The 23,623-nt window shown below is 39.8% G+C and overlaps 1 protein-coding gene across 4 annotated transcripts in view; it reads left to right on the forward strand.

The window, feature by feature from the left end:
- Positions 1 to 23,623, forward strand: part of LOC122885985 (probable ribonuclease ZC3H12C) — a 30,988-nt gene that overhangs the window by 1,040 nt on the left and 6,325 nt on the right. The window contains exons 1-5 of one of the 4 annotated variants that reach the window (XM_044217813.1): positions 6,858 to 6,959; positions 17,191 to 18,071; positions 22,156 to 22,295; positions 22,456 to 22,690; positions 23,383 to 23,489. In XM_044217813.1, coding sequence (XP_044073748.1) covers positions 17,302 to 18,071; positions 22,156 to 22,295; positions 22,456 to 22,690; positions 23,383 to 23,489 — 1,252 coding nt within the window. In that variant the 5' untranslated portion in view covers positions 6,858 to 6,959; positions 17,191 to 17,301. Of the gene's footprint in view, positions 1 to 6,857; positions 6,960 to 8,993; positions 9,607 to 10,804; positions 11,160 to 17,190; positions 18,072 to 22,155; positions 22,296 to 22,455; positions 22,691 to 23,382; positions 23,490 to 23,623 lie in introns of those variants that run through there. The other 3 variants (XM_044217812.1, XM_044217815.1, XM_044217814.1) reach the window with 3 other exon arrangements.

A 23,623-nucleotide genomic window follows, 5' to 3' on the forward strand; every position in this document is an offset into this window, starting at 1 on the left:
GTGTAGTACCACAGACACACTTAAAGACCCTGAAAGATGTAATATAGCACAACTATAGTGATTTTATATGAGTAAAGTGTTAAATGAATTCATGTTGGCTGTTGCTGATGTGCAAGAATTTAAAAACCTTTGAAGACTTTTTCTTTCTTTATGCAATATAATTAGTTCAATTTGTGACAACCCTTACCAAACAACTTCAGCTTGCTTTCCTCTTCTCGAACACACACACACACACACACACACACACACACACACACACACACACACTCTCTCTCTCTCTGCTTTGTGCTTATTTGCAAAGTGGATGTCTTAACTGTTGAAACACAGCAAGGTATTTGGCTTTTGACAGCTACATGTTATGTCAGTAGGTGCTGTAGGTGTTTTTCACCATGCAGTGGTATTTCTGCTGTCCTATAATTCCATGTGGGCTGAGCACTTGTATATGCATGACACGGCAAACAACCTCTTCTACTACTGCTGTACATTTATGAAACTGAATGTTAAATAGAAATGTAGGGCAGATTCTCAGGCTCTCCCTATTTCGCTGGATTGAAATTAATTGTGACACTAAACTAACATCAAACTGTGAATTTCCTAAATAGATACACCACTACTGTGTTTATTATTTATGTGCATAGTAAAAAGGTGCAGGGGAAAAAAAACAGAAGTGCACCCTTTTGAGGCAATGCACAGAAAAAGACATACACACATATACATATATACACTACTCTGTGTGACATGACTGCAGATCCTGACAAAATAAGAAAACCTAAAGGGTTGGTTCATTTAAATTACAAAAGAACACGTATATATATTTCAATATATATATATCAACAATACAGATAGTTTTAGTTTTATTTAGATTTGTGATATTGGGCTATATAAATAAAACTGACTTGACTGTTTTAGATTTTACTTCTCTGAAATTCCATCTGTTTTGTTCACTGCATTGAAAAACTAAATGTTAAAATTTCAACAGCAACGTATCTTTCCAGAATCGATATTCTCATTACTCTGGATGATCCACAGAACACATTTTCAGCAGTTTTTTGGGACTATTTCTTTCAATTTCACACTGAGTTTCTGGAGGTAGATAACTCAAAATATTTGCTTTTGTTGTTTTTGTTTTCTTTTTTGGATCTTGGATGAACTGACCCTTAAAAGTATTTTTGAAGCACTGCTATTGTAGATTTTGGTAGAATTCAAACATGAAAATCCCACCAATCATATGACTGTTGTTACTATCCCATAACTATTAAACTAGACTGACTTCCAAATCCAACAGTGATGTGTCTAGTAATTTGAACAAATGTAAGCCATTGCAACAATGTGTTTGGATCGAACAGCCAGGTGAAGAATTGTGGAAACTTCCACTTGGCCCTCTTGTTGCTGTTTACAGTAAATGAAGAATTTCTTCTAGCAGTGGTGGAAAGTAACTTACTGTACTGTAGTGCATTTTCTCAACAACGTCAAAGTGCTTCTTACATATAAATGCATCACTAATAATGATCCAATGATAACCAATATATGCAGTATAAAAACATATTACTTACATGTACTAATACACTCTGAATAGGGTAATTTTTCATAGTGGGCGCTTTCACTTTTGATATTTTAAGGGCATGTTGAGGCTGTGAACCTCCGTATTTGAACTCAAGTATCATTTTGAGGACTTTCATTTGTAGTAGTATTTTTTACATTGTGTTATTGGTACTTTTATCTGACTAGTGAAAGATTTGAATAGTCTGAAATAGCATCTTAGCAGTATTTCACCAAACCTGCGGTAGAAAGTGGGAGTCCAGCAACGGTAACATGTAACATTCCTTATTTCCACGTACAGGCTGCTAAACCTGTGTGTTTTGGCAAAGAGTTCTAGTGTCCTTTAATGGCCAAAAATCTGAGGGGAAGCACAGATGTTAGTCTGTGTTGTGCTTTTGCATCTATGCATGCTCTGCATATGTCCCCATGTGCCCTTTTACCCCCTTTGCCTGCTGCAGCGAGCTCTAGACATGACTGTGAACCGCCAGGCAGGACGTGTGTGTCTGTGTGTAAATGTGCATGTGTCAGCAGAAGCAGGACAGCGGCACGCTCCCATTGAAAATGAAGGGTGATGGGGGGGCAGGGGTTTGCTGGATGACGTTTGGCCCGGCAGCTGCTCTGTTCTTTTGTTCCTCTCTGACCCCGCTGGCCCGGCACTCGCCCTGGTGTCACACACACACACACACACACACACACACACACACACACTCACACACACCTGCGCGTAGTCAGACACATGACTGCACATACGTTCACACACACACACACACACACACACACACACACACACACAAGCATGCACCAGCATGTATGTAAACGTGGATATTTGCTAACACACACCACAGACACACACACACACATGCACACAAACTGTGTTCAATAGGCCAGGTCCTGTGGGGACGATCTATCATGACTTAATCAGGGAGCTGTGTGTGTGTGTGTGTGTGTGTGTAACTCCAGACATTTCATCATAACAGTAGAGTTGTGAATGTGAAATTCCATGACGTTGAACTTTTCAAAATAACGTCAAAGCACCTCCATTACTAAGCAATATTTCCCTTCCTGGTTTGTCATTGTCTGAACATTCCTAGATTTTCCCTGACTGACACTGTGAAAATGTCCTGATGTTCTCTTTCTTGAATAAACCTCTCAAAATCCCATTGGGCTCCAACAACATCTGGAAGCTTGGAACATAAAAAAAAATTATGTATTAATATTTTTATCTTTTCCATAGTTAACTCTAACTAAGCACTAAAACTGGGGAGACAGAAGAATGCAGGTCATAGCAGTGCTTGCTTTCTTCCGAAACACTTCTGAAAGTATTTCTCTTAATTCGCGTGTTTTCTCTTTGCCAGTGTGCTGTGTGTCATTGTGCTGGCAAACACATGGTGGAAGTTTGTGTGTGTTGAACAGTTCAATCTAATGACAAGAATCTGCTGAAACGATTAGTAGAGTCATTGTTTAAGTAATTTTTCAACCAAAAATCACACATTTTGAAGGTTCCAGATTCTCAATGTGATAATTTGCTGGATTCACTATTTTCTGACAATTTATAGACTAAACGTTTAAAGCTGGCAACACTGTCGATGTGTGCTTATGATGTATGCCTACAGTGAGCTCGCCCCAGGCTCGTGTTCAGAAATCGTTACAAAAATACAGAGAAATTTCCACAGTTCCAAGACAATAATCCATTATTTAGGTAGAGTAAATGTAATAGCAGTAATGCCTACTCCAAATATTTTACCAACCTGTCCAAGAGCAGTAACGTGACATCTGTCTGCCCTCAGTCCCTTCTCTTCTCTCAGCGCTCCAACAAAGAAAAGCTGAAGCTACACCAATGGTTATCCGTGCTTGTCCCCTTTTTTTTTACAGCAATGGCGGATCGCGGAGCTCTATGCATGGCTCTGGGTTACTCCCCGCTTACTCCACTCTGGCAAACCAAATCAAATCAAAACCAACAAATCATTGCTGGTTGGCATAAAACGCATCTTTACCGCTGCGCCAGCGCAGGAATGTCGCCACAGACACCAGATTTAAAAACTCTGTATTCTGTGAAATACAGAGAGACTTACCTGGCGGTGATAGGCTTAATCAGCATTGTGTGAACTTGTTTGGCAACGAGGGCTTGAATGTAACGGACGTTCATTTATATGTAAAAGTCCTGCACTCTAGCTTTAATTAGTGCAGAATAATCGAGGATGAAAATGATCCTTAGTTGCAGTCCGATGTTCCTCTTTGAAAACTACAATTCCAAAGATGCTGATCAGGTTGCCACGGAGGTTTTATTGGCCTGAGTTATGTGGTAAATCTCAGCAATGTGTCCTGCTTTGTGTGGCTGCTGAATCACTCCATCTCCATTACACCAAACACGAGCCTGTGGAACAGCAGGTGGTGTGTGCGTGTGTGTGCGCGCACATGTTTTCATGCTGCCTCCTTGCCTCCTTAAGTGACCCAGAGGGCACTGGGCCTAAGGCCAACCTTTTGTGCCTTCAAAGTCCTGGTGACCCCTGTCCCATCCCCCTCTACAAACACATACACACACACACACACCATGTGGTCTGGTGTGGTTTGTTTGGCTTCCCTCTCCATAGGTAGGAGCATGTGTGGGGGCTGTTAGTATAGCATTATGCCTGTAAAGTGTGTGTGGATGATACCAGCTGGACTACCTCTTCCTCTCCTTGTATCCACTTCTCAGGCCTTGTTAAGGGGCTGGAGTAATCCATGCTGCCTGGATCAGTGTTTACCCAGTGGGCTGAAGGAAGAGCTGCTGCAGCCTCTGCTCCTGTTGTTTCTTTACTGACACTAATTCATCTTAGTTCTGCCTGGATTATCTTTACACCTTCTCTTTCTTCTGTCCTTTCTCTTCTTTTTCTCATCCCTCAGTTGAATGATTTCTGTCACTATGAAAAGAGTTATACTGGACTTTCACTGTAATCAAACACATTAGAATAAATTTCTGGAGAGGATTGCTTTCTGGAGAGATGTGTGTTTTGGGGTGGAGGTTGTGTAACAGACTGTTATTTCATCTATGGTGCCTCACTCTAGACAGCACTGCTCATGATGACAATGGTGCTAAATGAGCTCTGAGCAACACTGACAATCAATGGGACAAATACACGAGTTTCATTTGAAAATGGACACAAGGATACAGATAATAAAAAGACTAGATAGTAAGCATTTGTATCACTATTGCATAAATATAAAATGTGTCTGTGTGGGTTTCGAACCCTGTAGAACTCCTTAATTTAACAACATTACAAACCAAAGTGAGATAATTGTGGATTATATCGGTTGCAGATATAAGAAAAGCTTATTTAAAAAAGACAGTCATCCATTTTAGAAAATATTTTAAGAACATAGATGGGTCAAACAAAGAGATTAAACTGACTCAGAAGTGTAATAACAGGTTTTACTTTCACAGCTATGATCATTGTCAGATGTGGTGGCACTTCTGTGTGGTAGAAATGCCACACAGATCAAACAAAACTACTCAGATTTATCTTGTGTAAACAGAAGCTACACTGTGCAGCACTGTGCTGTGCAGCGTTCGAGAGGCTTGGTAAGGTGCGAGCAGGCGGCGGGGAGCAGGACACCTGTTCATCCTGCGACTAGAAGCAGATGGTCCACATGGCTCCTGCTCCCCGAGGGGAAAACCTGTCAGCTGAGCCCCAATTAAGGAGTCACTGCAAGTCAGAGAGGAGCAGGGGTGGGGGTGGTTGATGGAGAGTAGAGAGGAAAATCAGTCTGATAATAAAATGTGATAAATTAACTAATTGGATTTTAGAATTGCAGTGACTTAGTGCCTACCACACACTGGAATGATCCAAACTACAACGATTTATGACAAGATATGGAAGTACTTTTGCTATGGAGCTTCCTAAACAGTGCAATGACTTGACTGATGCTAATCTCTGTTAAGCAGTTTATATTCCAAGGTTATAATTTGTTTCTTTTTTATGGTATTTGTTTAATTCATTTTTTTTCTTTTCTTGCAAATTATAAATGCTTGTAGGCTTACTTGTGTGAGAAATGTGTGATATTAATGAAGTTGGCATAATGAGCCAGTATGCATGTTAACTAAAATGCTAAAATTAAAGTTTATGTATGTTTGTAGTGTTTGTTGTGTTGTCTGGCTAAATGTTGTGTTTTGTTATGTAGGTGAAACAGTGTACGTCTTGTGATGCAAGACATTTTCAGAAAAAATTTGGCAATAAAGTGAAATCAAATCAGAGAAAACACACATCATTATACCGTTTTAATTATCAGTTAAAACATTTTATCACTGCGGGCTGGCTCGGCATTGAGGTCTGATTTCGAAAGATGAGAAAAACCACTGACAGAATTTCCAAGTACATGTGATTTAGTCTATATATATAACCTATGGCTATGGGCAAAAGTGTGGTCTACTTCTTCTACTGATATGACACAATTTCCTCTTTGTTGGTACCACCAAATTTGAATAGATTTTGAGTGACATGCTGATAAGACAAAAATCATTTGAATACACTGGAGAGTTGTAGTGTCCCATGCTTGTTTTTGCCATTGACTGTATATAAAGATGGATGACGTGACACCTCCATAAGAGTGAATCAAAAACATCTTGATCGCCCCCTGGTGGCTGGCTGCAGTATAGGTCATAAACCCTGCCCCTTCCATGTTAGCGGATGGAAAATGAGCCAAACTAAAAACTCAAAATACATGTCAAATAGATTTTTCCCAAAGATGGTTTCTGTCATTTAAGGTAGTTCTTATCGCGCTGATGTATGTTCAAGTGTTCATTTTACTGTAATAACTTTAAAGTAGAGTGCTCACCCCTGATGAGATTAATGTTATGACTTTCGGCTAAAATGGGAACTATACCCTGTAGATTTGCATGTTCTGGCCCGGGTTTTCCAGGTTTGATCAGGGAACGCTTACTGAGTGTGGCCTGTAAGGCCTGCATCACACTTCTCTAGAATGTTTGCCAGGTTGGCAACAAGCCGTCTGTGCTGGTTCCCAAAGTTGACAGAAACAGTTGGTGCAGATGGAATGATAAAAGCCCCGTTCCCATATTTGAGTAATGAAAATGACATTAAAAGCGGTTAAACAGCGTTGGTGGGGATTCAGGAAACTGGAACAGGAGCAACGGCTCATGCAGTTAGACAAGGCAGAAGTTGAGGGGCAAAAACTTTACTTGGTCGAAGTATGGAAACACTGTTATTCCCAGGAATGCAGTCAGATAGGTAAAACTGAGGGGAACGGAAAATTCAGGCAAAAAGTTAATGCTGGCTAAGGGAGTGGATATATACTTGGTCTGATGACTAATGGGAAGCAGGTGTGTAGGCAGGGGACTGCAGGTGAATGGCTGTAGCAGAAAACACACTCCTCTCAGGCTCCACCATGTTCTCAAAACATGGATTTTCAGGCTTCAGTGACAAAAGGTAACATAGATGACATTTGAATACGCCACATTTTTCTATAGCCTATGATTTCTGGATGCCCTTCCCATAAATCACCTTAATTCAAACTGTGGGCACAGCTGTGACATCTTCTTGTCTACATTGTCTGTTGAGTGTTATCTTCTTGTATTTCAAACTGACATGCATCACTCTCTGAGACAGGAAGAAGCTAAGTGAAGCAAAGAGCAAGTGTTTTGAAAATGCTTTTTTTTATTTAACAAAAGAAACCAAACTTCGCAAATGTTAAATGTCATCTAACACAAGCAGCTGTACAAGAACTTTGCCTCAATAAAACTAGCAAAGATATCATTTAAGTCAGAAAAAAAGAATACAATCAAATAATTAACAAGACTATGAAACTGATCAGGCCTCCGATGCTGGCTATCTGTAGTTGACAGTTTTTAAATCTAATTTGGGTCTGTACCAAAGAAGTGTTCAGGTTTAATGCCTAGCACTGGGTTGAATCATTCAGGTGTTATAATAATCAGTGATGAAAAGTAGAAAAATATTGGATGGCAATGTCGGTCTGTCACTTTGGTCTAGAAGGTAATGTCTCAAATCTCAACAACTATAGGATGGATTTCCATGACATTCGGGACAGACATTCATGGTACCTAGAGAATGAATACTACAGACTTTGGTGATTCTCTTCCTTTACCTCTAGTGCCACCATTAGGTTGACATTTTTGTTTATAGTGAAATGTCTGGACAACTATTGGACTGATTGCGATGAAAGTTGTTACAGATATCCATGCTGGCCAAGGGACGCATCCTAATTTTCATCTAGCACCATTGTTAGTTCAAAATTTTAATTTGCCCAATATTTTGGTAATGACCAGATACCTGTCAAACTAATGACATTGTCATCAGCCTTAGCTGTACATTGTGTTTAGCGCTAATTAACAAATGTTAGCATGTTAACAGGCTAAGTTAACTAAGATGGCGAACCTGCTAAACATCAGCATGTTAGCGTTGTCATTGTAAGCATGGTAACATGCTGACATCAGCATTTAGCTCAAAGAACCACTGTTTAAAGCCTCACAGACCTGGCTATAGACTCTTAATCATGTTCCTAAATTTAAACAAAAATATTTTGATCTGAAATGGTAGATTACCTTTTCCTCTTTAGTAAAATAATGCTCTATGATTTACTTAATCTTGCCATTTGCACTCATCATATGCATAAGTGGACAAGGATTCAATTTCTTCTTGACAGGTTGTTTTGGCATGTATTCACACTTGTTCTGTACTCTTCTCTACTGAAGGGTAAATCATGTTTTGTTCCATTGGCAGTGTTGGGAAAAATAATAAACCTCCTCCTTTCTGAAGGTAAAATGGCCTGGTAACTGGAACTGTTTAAGTCCAGCCTGACAGGCAGCTAGTCTTTGTTTCTGACCTCTTCTGAGCCTAAAAGTAATACCCCTCTTCACAATTGGAGGCCTTTGAAAAGACGCCGCCATTTTGTCAGGGCCGTATCCAAACAATAAGGCCCTACTCTCGCTTTTTTCCTCCTTTTCTCTCTTTTCCTTTTCTGCCTCTTGTTAGTTTGAAGGCTCTTTCCCTTCACAGCTTCCTTCCCCACCTGCTAACTTTTCATCAGACGCACACACACACACACACACACACACACACACTGCCGCACTCACACTCCTAACACCCATTTTGGGAGCACACACTACTTTTAACATAATTCGTCTCATTGTCTGAGTCAATCCAATCCCCCACCCATGAAACAAAGAGGTCGAAAGCGGCAGCCGTCCCCAGTAAGCCAGGTGTTGCGCAGGGCTCAATTCTGGGTCCTGTTTTTTTTCACTTGCTCTTTCTCCTCATGTATCTGTATTTGTTTGTGTGTGTATGTGTGTGTGTGTGTGCACGCGTGCATGTGTGTAATGGCCCTGAGCATGGTGTGTGTGTGTGCAGCTGCCCGCCGAGGGCCCTCCTTTGTGTCCCCCTCCCCACCATTGTCAACTCACGCCTTCTTGTCCATTCATGGCTCGAGCTGGCGGATGGGCTGGTGGTGTGTGTGTGTTTGTGTGTGTCTGTGAGGTTTTGGGTGGGGGGAGATATCCTAGCTTATCTTAGTGTCCCTTTTTATTGGTGGAGAGGTGGGTGATTGGTGTGTATGTACAGAATAAGCTTTGGTGAAGACAGGAAAGTGACACGTGTGTTTGTGGTCAGATTTCTGTGTTCCTATTGGTCAGTAGGCAGACTCAGTGTGACGAGGGGATGTTAGATGCCTTACACTCCATCTGTTGTCAGTCACACTGCTAAACCGGCTGCTCCAGGGCACTGCACTCTGCTTCTCAACCAAAAAGGAGAACTTGAAGGCTGATCTTTTAGGATTGCTGCTAAACTCAACCAGGAAACCAATTTTGCTCAGCCCCACTTGGATTGACAGCTTTACTTTCTCCAACTCCCTAGTGGATACTGAGATTACTTATTTATTTTTTGCTTTACAAAGGAATTTTTTCAGACATCCGGGCTTACTTTGCCAGCACCATTATTGGGAAATTCCCAACTTTGTGCTTTGCTACTGGAATGACCAAAGGTAGCGTGTCAGGAGAGAAATTGTAGGAGTTGTTGCCTTTTCTCTGTTTCTCTGCCTTGCTGTTTCTCTTGGAGCTGTCCGGTAAGTGTTTTTTTTTTATTTTCTTGTACTTTTGCCTTGGGTTAGCCCAAATTTTGCATGTAAAAGAATATTGAAAACACTGCTATCATGCTTTGTCTTGGGTTGCGGTGTTTTGATCTTCATTGTTTATACATACATTTTTATGATGAAATCTCCCAGACCATATTCCCCAAAGATATATTGTTTGTACTCAACTCACAGTTATCAGTTATCAGCAAAAACAATCTATATGTGCAGATGTGATCAAAATGCTCATATGTGGTATAATGTTGCACCTAGAGAGTTAGCCAGACAAAAAAAAAATCAAGTTCCAAAGTTGTTGTGATGATTGTTCTCTTTTGTCTCTAGCTCAAATCTGTTTTACATGTTGAAAGTTTCAAATACCTTATTAACACAACACCCAAACGGTTGAATTTATAGATAGTGCCGCGTTAAAGATTTTTTTTAGCCATGCTAGCACTGGCTCTATGGATGGCAATGTTGGTCAGCCCAAACTATGAAATGTCTGTCTCTCTCTCTCTCTCTCTCTCTCTCTCTCTCTCTCTCTCTCTCTCTCTCTCTCTCTCTCCATATATATATATATATATATATATATATATATATATATATATTAGAAATGTGTATATATATATTAGAAATGTATTAGAAATGTATTGTTCACAATGGAAGGTTTTAGTGTAGATATACAGTATGTAGTATGTTCGTGAGTGAAACTGAGACAGACAACCAGAGCCTTGGGGGATCCCTTGGGAGTTCCCCTATAACATGAGGAATAGTTTAATTTCACTCCAATTTAATTCATCCAAAATTAATTAGAGAATAAAGTATATAATGATGAGAGTGGAACCAATGATGATCAATGATTCCATTCTCACCACTATATCCCCACATATGATGGGGACATAGTGACATGTCTGCTCCTGGGTTTAGCTACCAACAGAGAGGCAGAACCAGACTTAACCAACTGAGAGTCTGCACAGCTCAGAGGTGAAATTGAGTGCTACCCACACCCCCTAAAAAGGTCACATGACAGACAGTGGTGATATGTATCACTGAGGATGAATCTGGACACCACCAGTTGCAGGAGAGCAGTAGGGGAGGGTGGTGGAGGAGAATGCTTTCAGGGAGGTCCCCTGTGGCTTCAGCAGGCATCTGTTGCCCCCGCTGCCCATATATACCCCCACCCCCACCCTCTACAACCCCTTTGTCCCCCTCCCAGCCGGTCTGTGGCCTGGCAGACTGGCTCACTGCTGGGTTCAGCCAGCAAATGGCAGCCATGCGGTGGCCCTGAGGGACCGGTCAGGGTCTGGCCTCGGGGGAGCTCATCCCTCCATACACCCCCATGGGGGCTAACCTTAGATCATGACACAGAGAGAGATACACACAGTTCAGAGGCAGTGCAGGCAGGCTGGGTCACTGAGGTGGAGGCTGGAGCATCTGCTCACTATGGAAAGACTCAGGCCTCTCCTCCCACTAAACACATACACACCTACAGAAAATATTTGGTAGATATGATATAACATGTTCGGACAGACTTGGATTTTGAAATTCTGGTAAGTGGCCAAAATTAAATTTTACTAAGAAGGTTACCAATGGAGAAGCGTTTCTCATTGTTTGAATTATCAACCAAAGGAACTGACAGAATCTTTATTATCCTTCTACATTATTGTGGTGCAGGTGTTTTTCTTCTTTTTCAGAACATTAAAGACTAATCAAAACTGTCACGTTAAGTCTGTAAGCCACAAATCTGAATTCATTTTCAAATGAATGTAGTCAAATTCCAAATATCTTGTTTAACAGAAAAGTTGTTGAATATATATCACTGAGGCTGTGTGTCAATGCAACTCATATTGTACTATATTAATTATTAAAAATTCACTGATACAGAAAAGGTTCTATATCAATTCATTGATACAGAAAATCCAATCCAAAATCCAATATTGTTGTGGTCAATTTGTAGTTTAGATGTGCAGAGAACACCATTAACCAGGGACTTATGTTATGTCTATCTATGGTATTTTATATAGAAATGTCAACCTAAGAGTGCATACAGTGTGTGTTATTTTCCACAAAATCGTTTTGACATCTTGTCGTAGCAGAATCTACGCAAACTCATATTCATAAAATTACCTAAAAAGTACGTGAAACTCTTCCTGTGCAGCTGCATATTACTGCATATACAGTAATCTTAATGGTAGATCTTGTAGGTGCTGAACATTTAATTCTGCAGCACAAGTCCAGGTCTAAACAGGAGAGACAGATCTGTTTTCTGATCTTTTATAAAGTTTCTTTTGTACAGACCATGGTTAATACCATAAAGATTAATCTCAGCATTAATGTCAGTATGGTACATTACACTAAAAGTAATCTATAATCTTTCACAGAGCTTTCAATAGCATTATTAAATGCTTATAAAACATTTCATAGTGAATATTTTATCAGCATACGTGTTAACACTCAGCACTATCTGCTTGTAGATTATTGTAGTTCATTAATTGCACTGATTGTTGATTTGTGACATTGATAGTTTTATGATTATTATTACCAAAATTTTGCTATTGATAATTTTACATCCATGTTCTCAAAGAACATGTTCTGTGCTCCATACTTTAACTGCAAATTTTGTAATATTCTGCAGCAGCTACTAAATTCATAGTATTATTTGCTGGAAAAAAAAACTATGAATAAACACAAGACTGTATTACTAAAACGCAGACTACATTTACTATTGTCAAGGTCTTTCTGTGGTGATAATGGTATAGCATTAAAAGGTAAAAATAGACATAAGTGTGCAGAACCTTCTTTTCTCCATATCTGATTTATTTGGACTTCTTTCACCATAGCATGTTGTCTGGAGTGCGATGGTTTGTTCAAAACTATGAATACTATGTCAATACATTTTTTAACCTTGTTTGTATTACATATTTTTCTAAAACTGCCGGTCACAGTAGTCACAGTGGGACAGTAAAAGCCATACTGACTGTTTAGACTGCGGTGATCACACATACAGTACTACTGCTTCTGACTTGGTGTTTTACACTTTCTGTATCACTGTCATATTTCGGCGGACTCCTCAAAGATTCCGTCTGGCAACCTATGACTGAGGCTGGTGTGAATGCTGCATTACCAGGCATCATGTGCGTGTGTGTGTGTGTTGGTGGGGGTGAATGGGTTTAAAAAGCCCCAGCCTCCGTCTGTGCGCGCTGCTCAGGCCGAGAGAACAATACTCCCGTCACAGGAGGACAGATTGGGTAGCAGCTGCATTGTTGAAGGACTGCAAGCCAGACACACTTTTTCCCCCCCGTCCCCTGACACACACACAAACACACTTTCGCTCTTTCCTTTTGTGCCTCTTTTGTTGTTGGCGGACTAAATTATTCCAGCTCTCTTGTGGCATTCAGGGTGACAAACAGTGGTGCAGCAGCTTAGATGTCGGGATCGGGACTTTAAGAGACCCATGCTTTCCGGTGCTTTAGCCTCAGATCCAAGAAACTCCTCAATATAAATGTCACTAAAAATATCACCACGAACAGGCATGCATGCATACAATGTCCGAAATGAACTCTTTTGAATCAGTTGGCAGAGACTGGTGGATAAAAATGAGTCTGCAGAGAATAGTTTTTAAGTGCTCAAATGGAATTTGAACTTGTTCAGGTACTACGTTATTCTTAATTTAAAGCGAGACTATGTAACTTTTGAAAGGAGTTACACAAGCTTGCTCTTCCAAGTGAAAAGTGGAAATCCTAAGCAATTAAAAAACTACTTGCTAAATTCAATACATTCGGGGGTTTCTCTGCTACAGTCTGTTCGGTCTGATATGACCAGTAGCTTATGGTGGCAAATGTTTGCAAGTTTTAGATTGATGGTCCTATGTAACTGAAATTTCACTTCACCCACTTTAAAACTCTTTTCACCACGAGACTTTGCTGTTTCCTGCCTTTGGTCCCATTCCCCAAAATTAATGAAGTTACAGTGTACGTTGTGGCGACAGTGGCTGCTGTTCAGCAAAGTTACATAGTCTCACTTTATTTCCTGCTGTTTCACTTGTATGTTGCACAGTTTTTGTTTTGCTTTGTTTTTGTCTTTTCGGAGGCTTCACACTGCCGTGTCAGTTTAAAGTTAGATGGTTTACAATCCAAATAGCAGTGAATCAAAGATGCCTCCACTTGTCCACGCTCTCCAGAGCAGCATAATATACAATCAGAAGCATTTTTGTTTGACAAAGACCATATAATGATTACACTGAGAGGGTATATTGGCCTGCAGGCACAAAGAACACACACCAGTAAATAACTGAGGCATTCAGATCTAATTTTCTCACAGACCTGGGAGCAGTTTGATGCTTTGGAAGTACCCTTCATGGGCATTTCCAGAGATAAAAAACCCTTCACATAAACACACTGACACTGATATTTGTTTGTGGTGTCAACTGGTGCTTTGTCAGTGATGTGTCCCGTTATCACATCACTGATCTTTGACTGCCAATTCCTTTGTGCTTAGCCCTTGAAAAATGTGTTTTTGTGTTGAGCAAAAAGACAAGTAGAGGCAACTGGAAGAATTACCCTTACCCTTTTCATTGTTCACATTTTTGATAATCTGCAGCACAATGAACAGACGCTCTAATGTATTGAAGGAAAATTCAAAACTCAAACAAGACTGAACTGGATCCAAGGATAAAGAACCTTAAAGGAAGCCTAAAGGAAGCCTTTGTAAAGTCCAGTTATTATGTAGTTAGGCAGTAGTTATGTGTGTGTTTTAATGTGTGGCCTTGATACAGTGGAGATGTGGGAACACATGTTTTTTTTTAAAGGGGTCACTAAGCAATGTCCCATCAAAACAGATCCCTCTTTGTTTCAACCAATCCGTGGACCCCCACAGGGCCAGTGGGCCACAATCTGAAAAGAAAAAAAGCCTGTAAAGACCTTTAGGGGTTCTTTCAAATTGCTCATAAATCCTGCTAGCACTTCAGTGTTAGGTGCTTATTCACTCGTTTTCATCTTTAAAGTATCTGATTGAATTTTTTGAACATCAATTTGAATTTTATTTTGAAAATGTAAATTTGTAAGGCACAACTTTAAATAATGTAGTTTGAAATTAAATACAAACCACAAGGACCATACCAGTGTTTTTGCATGTTTTAGCCTGTTGCAACAAGTCATGTGGGCAATGGTCGGATGGATCTTTCTGCACTTGTAACACTCGCTGCCTGCAGGTGGCACAAAATCAAAATTGCTGGAGCTCCTACACTCACACACCTAGTCATATTCTTATGGTAAAAATGAGATGCTTCCATTTCCAATCACTAGGAATTTATTTCCTTTGTGACAGTAAAAGACCCAGCAGAAAACTCCTGTAGGTTAAACTAGGCATCGTGAACACTTGGGGCTGAGTAACTCAACCCATAATACAACACTCTCTTTAAATAACGGGCTCACTATAGGAGTTGTCAGATCAAACTGTTCTGGGGACTCCCTGAGAGGAACTACCCACTGGGGAGCTTTCCCAAGAACTACATACCTTCAAGGGCTTTTTTTCTGTTTGCAGACGTAATCAGGCCGGCGGTTGGTATAGCAACGTCACTTCTGCGCGACATACAATAAATACATATAATACAATAACAATAACAACAACAGCTACAACTGTCGGCCCATTTGTCCGTGTTTTGTTCAGTTTTCTAAGGCTCGCTGTACATTATCCCGCTTAATACATGGATACTTACTAAAGAAATCTATAATTTATCTTAATTGATTTAAAAATGATTTTAAAATGTTGTTTTTTTTTGCCACAGGACTTCTTTCTGCGGATTGACATGATTGAACTTGACTAGGATCAGGACTGCGTCCATAGCAATGGTCTGTTATTCATAGCAGCTGCCTGCTCTTCAGAAATAACAGACTGTAGAATGCCGTAATTGACCAATCAGAATCGAGTATTCAACAAAGCCGTGTAATAATATAATATGACACGTCCTTTTTCAGACCCAATTTCCACATTGCTTGTAGATAGCACATATTTTTATTTGCAGGTCAAACTCCCACTGCTGTGGCTTTTGTTGCCTATAGGTGGTGCAGGTTGGACAGAGCAGCTAGTGCTGAGTATTTGGTAATGTCAGATATTGGCCAAGGCTGGTTTCAGGTGCTTTGCATCACTGACACTGTATGTCCTTGTCTTTTTGTTAAAGTTACATTATAAATGTATAGTAATAAGAAGGGATTGTTTTGAAAAGATGTCCAGACTGGAGTTTCTTCCTTGAAATGGCCACTTTAAAATATGAGATTGTATTATGCTGTAACTTTGAAGTTTGTCAGTTACTGCAATTATAATCAACTGCTCTTCTGAAAGAGTAACTACCTCCTCAAATTCGACTACGACCTTCTCTTCAATCACATTTAAAAAGAAAAATGTCATTGGCCACACTTTCAGAAATCTGTTATTAAACATGTATGTCTATTTAAAGAATACAAAGCAATATATTGTGTAAAAAAATAAATACCTGCGTTTGTCAGTATTGTCGTATTTAGCATGTATAAAAGAAATCAAGAACTTAAAATCATTATCCATATTTCTGAGATTTAAAAGAAATATGATTTTGTCAAGATTTTGATTAGTCAAACCACCCAGCCCTGTATTAGAGGTAATATTCTTGGCAGCAGTGCTTTTCCTTGCATGTCTGCAGATGAAAGGGTGTGACTCTTAGCCATAATGTACAGTAATTATTATGTACATGTCAGTGGTTTGGCAACACTTTGATATTGTTATTGGCTCAGGTGTTTGGTATTTTGCCTCTAGTCTGATTGATGTTTCTTCACAACAGAGCTAATCGCTGCTAAAATGCAAATCAGTAAAGTCGAATGGCAGGTAAGGGAGGTTTAAACTTGCCCTTTTACCTCTTAAAAGCCTGTTGTGTTCCGTTAAACTTCATAAACCATTTATTCCTGTTGAAGTTTAGTTTTTGCATCATCATGGGACTTCGGACTGCATTTAAAACCTGGTATTAATAATCTCAATTCTGTGGCGACATCTCAACATGTAAATCGGGTAGGTGGAGCAGCAGACTTTTCATGGCGCATCCTAGGTCAAGGGAAGTGGTGCTGCTATGGGCTCTGATTATTTTTCCTTTACTGATGAAGAGGTTGTCTGTAGATTTTTGCAGGGTTAGCTTGAGATAGCAAGAAGAAGCAGAGTAAGGTGACCTTTGTTGGGCATATTTTTTTCTTGTGGCCAAACTGAATGCTTTTACAACTGGCTGAGATCTGATCACAATGTGCGCCAAACCACCTTCATATCTGATAGCATCCTGATTCTAACATGTTCTGCAAAAATTTACACCTTGCATTAATATGCGCTTTTCCATATTCAGGTGAGATATCCGGATGCAGATCACATGGTGTAAATATTGTTATAAAGTCATACAAGCAATTTTCAATGTATATGGCAAACCATTAATTGATTGTGTCTGCATCAAAATTAATAGACCTAGACCTGACTAATTCCTGCATATTTAAGACTCAAAACAATCTGCATACTATCACTTTCATTCAGACCTCAGGAATTTAACCAGTCGATTCTTGTGTCTCCCTTAAGCTTCACTCCCAGGAGCAGTCAGTGAGCTGTTAACTATCAGCAGTAACGGTGGGGTCCGTCAGGTGCCTGGGAGGTCACGGATGCGCGGAGCTGGATGTATGAGACGGCTTCATGGGCATAAAGGACCATCTGGAGGATGGGACAGGCCACATCCTCAGCCTGGGGCTGAATCTGGACTACCTCCATGTGGAAAGTGGTGAGCGGCAGGCCGGCCTGAGCACTGCGACAGGTGCTGGAAATATAGGGGTCTTACAGGTCAGAGCTGGTGTCCCGAGTAACAGCAATAACAGTATTGGTAGTAGTAGCACTAGTTTTAGTACTCATTCAAGCTATAGCAGTAGTAGTAGTTGCAGTAACTTCTCTGAGGAGAGTGCTGTCTCTGACAGTGACGATGAACGGCTTCAGAATGGGTGTGGTTCTGAATCTCAAAACCCTCTGCAAGAGTCCTCAGTCTGTCAGACAGTCAGGCTGGTCCTGGCACCAAATCTATCCCCTGGAGACCCCCCACAGCCAGAAACATTATCTCCTACTGACCCTGTCACAGACTACCGCACCAAGGTGGAGTTTGCTCTCAAGCTAGGCTACTCTGAGGAGCTGGTGCTGCTGGTGCTGAAGAAACTGGGCCCAGATGCACTCATCAATGACGTCCTGGGTGAGCTGGTCAAACTGGGAACCAAGACAGAGATGGAGCAGCAAGGAGGTTCGACTATCTCCCAGTCTCCCCCCTCCTCTTTGTCATCCTCTTTGGCCTGCTCCTCCTCCTCCTCCTCCTCTTCCAACTCCTCTCTGGACTCCTGTCGGCTGCTGTGTCCGTCCCAGCTGCTGGAGGACAAAGAAAACCTTCGGCCTGTTGTGGTGGATGGGAGCAATGTAGCCATGAGGTAAGGAAGAGACACTTTCGGATATAGCAGGTTTATACTCTTCTGCTTTCTACTGATACATACACGTAGGCACATTGTACATGATGACTGCACTGATGCTTCACCCCGCGAATAAAATCCTATATTGTAGAGTAAGGGAACAGTGGCTATTCACTACCAATTTATATATATCTATAACAATTTATAACAAAACAGCCAAGTCTACTATTTTGGAATGGTCAAATGAAACAATGAACTGACCGTTGTTAACAGCTAAACTACAGTAGCCAATTAGCAACCATACGAGCATATGACATGCTGTAACATTGCTGGCCAAACATACAAACATGTTTACTCACTGCACTGAAACTCACTTGGTTTTTTTGGACTCCATTTGAATTTTCATCAAGTCTTTATTAAAAGTGTCTCCAAAGGTACTTACAACACTTATAACTTATACACAATGAAGAAAGATAGGGTCACACCCAACCATATCACATAAAACTGTGTGTATTATTATTTTTCAGAGTTTCATATAAACTGGTTTAATGGGATACCATTGAGCGATGCGTATGTTTCATGCATATTTTGGGAGGTCAGTTTCTGCCAAAAACTTGTGCTGATTTCAACTAATACTGTGGTATAAAAAGTAGGGAGTAAGTCTCACAAAATCCTACAACCAATGGACTACAACTGAAAGTCAAGAATGAAAACCACTTGAAGACATATGTTAGGTCTCAGTTGTCTCAAAATTGTCTTTGAAAAGTAACATTTTGGGAACGATAAGCAGGTTCTCAGGAGCTTATAGCACTCTGAGTATGAATCCAGGGAGCTGTACCACGCAGAGCTCAGTTTGGCTGTCTTTGGGTTACCTGGCTGTATGTGCAGCACTGGTGATCTTGAATAACTTGTCTCACAATGCTGGTCACCAACTGGCTGTCTTACCTCTTGGTCCAGTCCAGCTATGAGCATGTTTACATAAAAGAGGCAGAGTTTGTAAATACAAGCCAATCACACAAACGAAACATTTGATCAGTGTAGAAAAAGGTTTATTGCAGAGGCAAAAAAAGTCATATTTAGCTAGCTAAAAACACAGCATAACACAAATGGAACAGAATAATATGAAATACAAATCATAAAAAATAATACAAGCACTAAATATTAAAAGTATGCCCAATAATAATAATAATAATATAAAATTATTATATTAACATAGGTACACTGGGCTACAGACTCTGTTCAAACTTTAAAACGTTCACAATCATTTAGAATTAGATTCAGTTGCTCACATAAACAAATTAACCAAAAAGTAAAAACCCTTCTCTGGGCAATTTTGTCTTCAGAACAGTGTTCAACTCCACTTATCCAGTTGGTTTCCATGAGACAGTCTGGCACAGTTGTAGGGTGTTTCCCCTTAATGGACTGCCAACACACTGCCCTTGTTATGTAAGTGAGGGTTGAACCTTTCCCCACATGCACATTGTTTATAAGCTTTCCTACATTGGACACAGATATTTTGGACAACATTTTTCTTGACAGTAGAACTTGCTTAACTGGACGCAACTTTCTGCTTTCACATGACTATCCTTCTCACACAGGTATATGGTATGGGTATATGAATTGTGCTCACCTTGTAAGAGACTGGGTCTCTCATATGGGTGCTCCACATTTATCTCAGGTTCAGTTCATCTTCATGGACTTCTAGATGTTTGTGCTCAATTGAACTTTATGTTATTATGTTATTAGGTTAGGTGCAAATTGGTGTAAGACATGTGAAAGAATTACTTAACTTGCATCTGAATTGTTACTTCTGAGACATCATTGATTGTGTCAAAATGTGCTTTTTGAGCAGCTGCAGTAATTTCCTGGGAGCAGTGTTGGCACAGTGGTTAGCAGTGCTGTTTCATATGAGCTTCACTATTTATACCTTATTGTACATCTCACATTCAATTAATTAAATTCAGATATAAACAATGTGTACATGTTGATCATGTAAAGATCACATTTATTTTCACATCTTCTTAATTATGATTTTTTATATACATTGGGCAACTCTTTTTTTCTTTTAGCTGGACATAATAAATGTTTTTTCTTTGAGAATCATGTCAATTTTGATTTAATTTCTATTTAGGTGAGGTTTTACCAAGCTTCACTCATAAGCAGCCTAATCCTTGACTTAAGTAAAAATAGGTGTTACCTTTCCAACTCTTTCAGGGAGGAGCTTGTTGCTTCACCGAGGAGGCAGTGTCCCTCGAAACTTTCTCTAGCTGATGACTGATGTGCAGCAGTTTGTTACCCTGCAGCAATCGATCAATTACTTGCCAAAGGATCCACAGTGGTTAGACTCTGAACTGTTCACAGCTCTGGATGTACAGATGGTACATGGCAAGAGAATGGAGCTTGTCCTGAGATGAAAAAACAGGAAATCATTAAAATAAGCTGTACACTATAAAACAAAACATGCTCAAAAGTTTTATTTTTCGTTTAATTTAATAAATAATAATCAAATACCTTGAACAACGCTGCAGGGCAGAAAACCATTTTCTGACCAGTTCCATTTTACACAGATAACTTGTGAAAGGCTGCAGACATTGCTGCAAACATGTTTCAGCTTCTTTTAAATTCTTAGACTCTCTGTGTACAATTACAGTGGAAGAAGAACTGAAAGGAATATAAATGAGTATTATATCCTCAAGGCTGTAACAAATGTACAAAATAAATACTTAAATGAATACATAATTCAAACACAATCTCATCTCATTCAGCAGGGGCAAAACACCTTTACCTTTTGTCTGCTCTGCTGGCTATAGACAAACCTGCAATCAGCAGCAACATCAGCCAAGAGTTTCAGGTCTGGATTTGTATTCATCTATCAAAGATGTCATCCACACATTCACACTTCCTAATTATGTTCTCCAAGTGTGAGACTAATTTCCTGCGTTGTAATCTGTTGGTATTCCTACCAACAGATGACACTGCTTGAAGATGTTTTTGGTAATGCAACTGGTTATATAAGAAAAGGAATATGAATTTAGAATATACTGGATATCAACATTGGCATCCCAAGCTTCAAGTAGATGTGGACTGTATCCATTTACCCAGTTGTTCTTTGGATCACGCTTTAGTATTACTGTTCATCATATGCAGATATGAGATTGTGTAGTTCAGGTTGTGTATGTGGGTCAGTCAGGTAGATGAGTTGTGATGTATTTAGATACAAAATCCAACACAGTCTGATCATCATCTTCCTCCAACCAAGGGGCTCCATCTACCTATGTGAGGCAGCATAGATGTGGGCTTCCTTTGTGCTGAAACTCCACCTGATAAAAGTAGTCAACAACTTTGCCAATGCATTGTAGAGGAGACAAGATCAAATCTGAATAATGCCTCGACACGTTTAGCAAACATGCACATTGTTGAATGTTTGAGTTCCCAACAGTCTGACCATAGCAAAGAGATCTCTTGTTGTTCGCTCCCATAGGCTGGGGTTCTTCTTAGCGGCGGGCTTTCCTTTTTGTAACTGTATTGTCATTCTTGAAGTAGTGTAGAAGTGTATGTCAGTGACAGACTTCAAAGAACAAATAGTTTGTATCTCTGATAAAAAGGATCATCAATACAGCCTTGTTTTGAAATAACTGTAAGGTGTTAATTTAATGTCTCTTTTCATCCAGAGAAAACCATGACCTCCAGCTTATTTGTTTTGAAAAAGCTGGCTGGTTTGTTTCTTTCAGCGGGGGCAACAGTAGATTCCTTCACTAAAACATAAAAAAAGGCATGATTCTAGAGCAAAACCACCATTAGGCATATCACCTTCTTGTTCTGTATCATCCATCTGTCTGCTCCTCTGGTGGACGGTCAGTATTTTGATGCTTAATTTCCATAAAATCATCTTCATCATAATTATCATCATCCATGTTGACAAATGTTGGGTCAAACATTTTAGGCTCATCTCTGATAGTTACGTCCCCATACTGTCTGTTTCAATCCATTTATAGAAAATAATTAAAGAGTGACATCAGTGTTTTAAATTTTGGTGGTGGGGAAACCCTTTTGTTTGCATTTGCATCACTGACTGTGCCTTTAACATGTCTTTCTGCTCTTGCAGTCATGGAAATAAGGAAGTGTTCTCCTGTCAAGGCATCCAGCTGGCTGTTGATTGGTTCTTGGAGCGAGGTCACCGTGACATCACTGTTTTTGTCCCTGCCTGGAGAAAGGAGCAGTCACGACCTGATGCTCTCATCACAGGTACCAGCTGCCATAGCTTTTAGTGATGATTTGAAGTCACAATGAAATGACACTGTAAACAAGCAAAATGATGTGCCTAAATCCTCTTCTTTGGAAGGGATCTTCGTGGAACATTTTCTTATCCTTTTGTTGTGTTTAACTATATCCCCTCTTTCTTCAGATCAAGAGATCCTACGGCGACTAGAGAAAGAGAAGATCCTGGTCTTCACTCCATCTCGCCGTGTGCAGGGACGCCGTGTGGTTTGCTATGATGACCGCTTTATTGTCAAACTGGCCTATGAGTCAGATGGCATCATTGTTTCCAACGACAACTACCGTGACCTAGCCAATGAGAAGCCAGAGTGGAAGAAATTCATTGATGAGCGTTTACTGATGTACTCCTTTGTAAATGACAAGTAAGCAACTTATGCTAAAGGAGAATGAATTCTGTTGGAGTGAAAAAAAGAGAAAACTGCAAATTCCTTTAGAAATTCTATCACAGAAAATTGATAAATCCATTAGTTGCGTTTTACCTGCCATATTTCTCTAGAATTAAATAATAAAAAAAACATTTATGAAGAATTTTTTTGTGTATAATAAAATGCATAATAACCCAAAGATGGAGGCTCGGGAGGCTTTGCTGCATTAGCCATTAAAATAAAAAGCTTTAACTTCTATCCAAGAAATGACTTTCATTGTCTGCAACATCCAGTGTGTGTCCCAACCCATAATGAACACTAGTAAAAAATGTTAAATCCATATTTGCACAATGCATTTTTGCAGGGAAATTATCTGAGGACTTTCTATTTACTTATCAGACCCTTTCATTTCCTCATTCTTTTGATCTTTATTAATTCTCTTCACTTTAGCACCGCAAGTTTTTGGGTCTTGTTTTCTATTACTTAAGTGATCTATTGTCACAGGAATGTTTTTGGGGACCAAATACCTACCTAACCTTAGCTCTTCTTAGAAGACCTATTGGTTTGTTACTTGAATCCTCAGTGAAGCAGGATTAGAAAAATAGAGAATTTCAAGTTGTATATGTTTTTTTTTTTTTTTGTGAAATTTGGGGTAAATTGAGATTTTAATCTATTAACTGTGTATTTAGGTTCATGCCACCAGATGACCCACTGGGACGCCACGGACCCAGTCTGGAGAATTTCCTGAGGAAGAGGCCTGTTATTCCTGAACACAGGAAGCAGCCATGTCCTTATGGTAAAAATATGCATTTATATGCACTTCTGTTCTTGTCAGTGGAGCAGTTCAAGTCTTGGAAAGAACTGTAATATTTTGAAAAATCTTTCTGTCTTTATAAGGTATAATTGTTGTTGTTGACTGCTTTAATCTGG

The sequence above is a fragment of the Siniperca chuatsi genome, linkage group LG12 (genome assembly GCF_020085105.1).
Source record: "Siniperca chuatsi isolate FFG_IHB_CAS linkage group LG12, ASM2008510v1, whole genome shotgun sequence".
NCBI lineage: Eukaryota > Metazoa > Chordata > Actinopteri > Centrarchiformes > Sinipercidae > Siniperca > Siniperca chuatsi.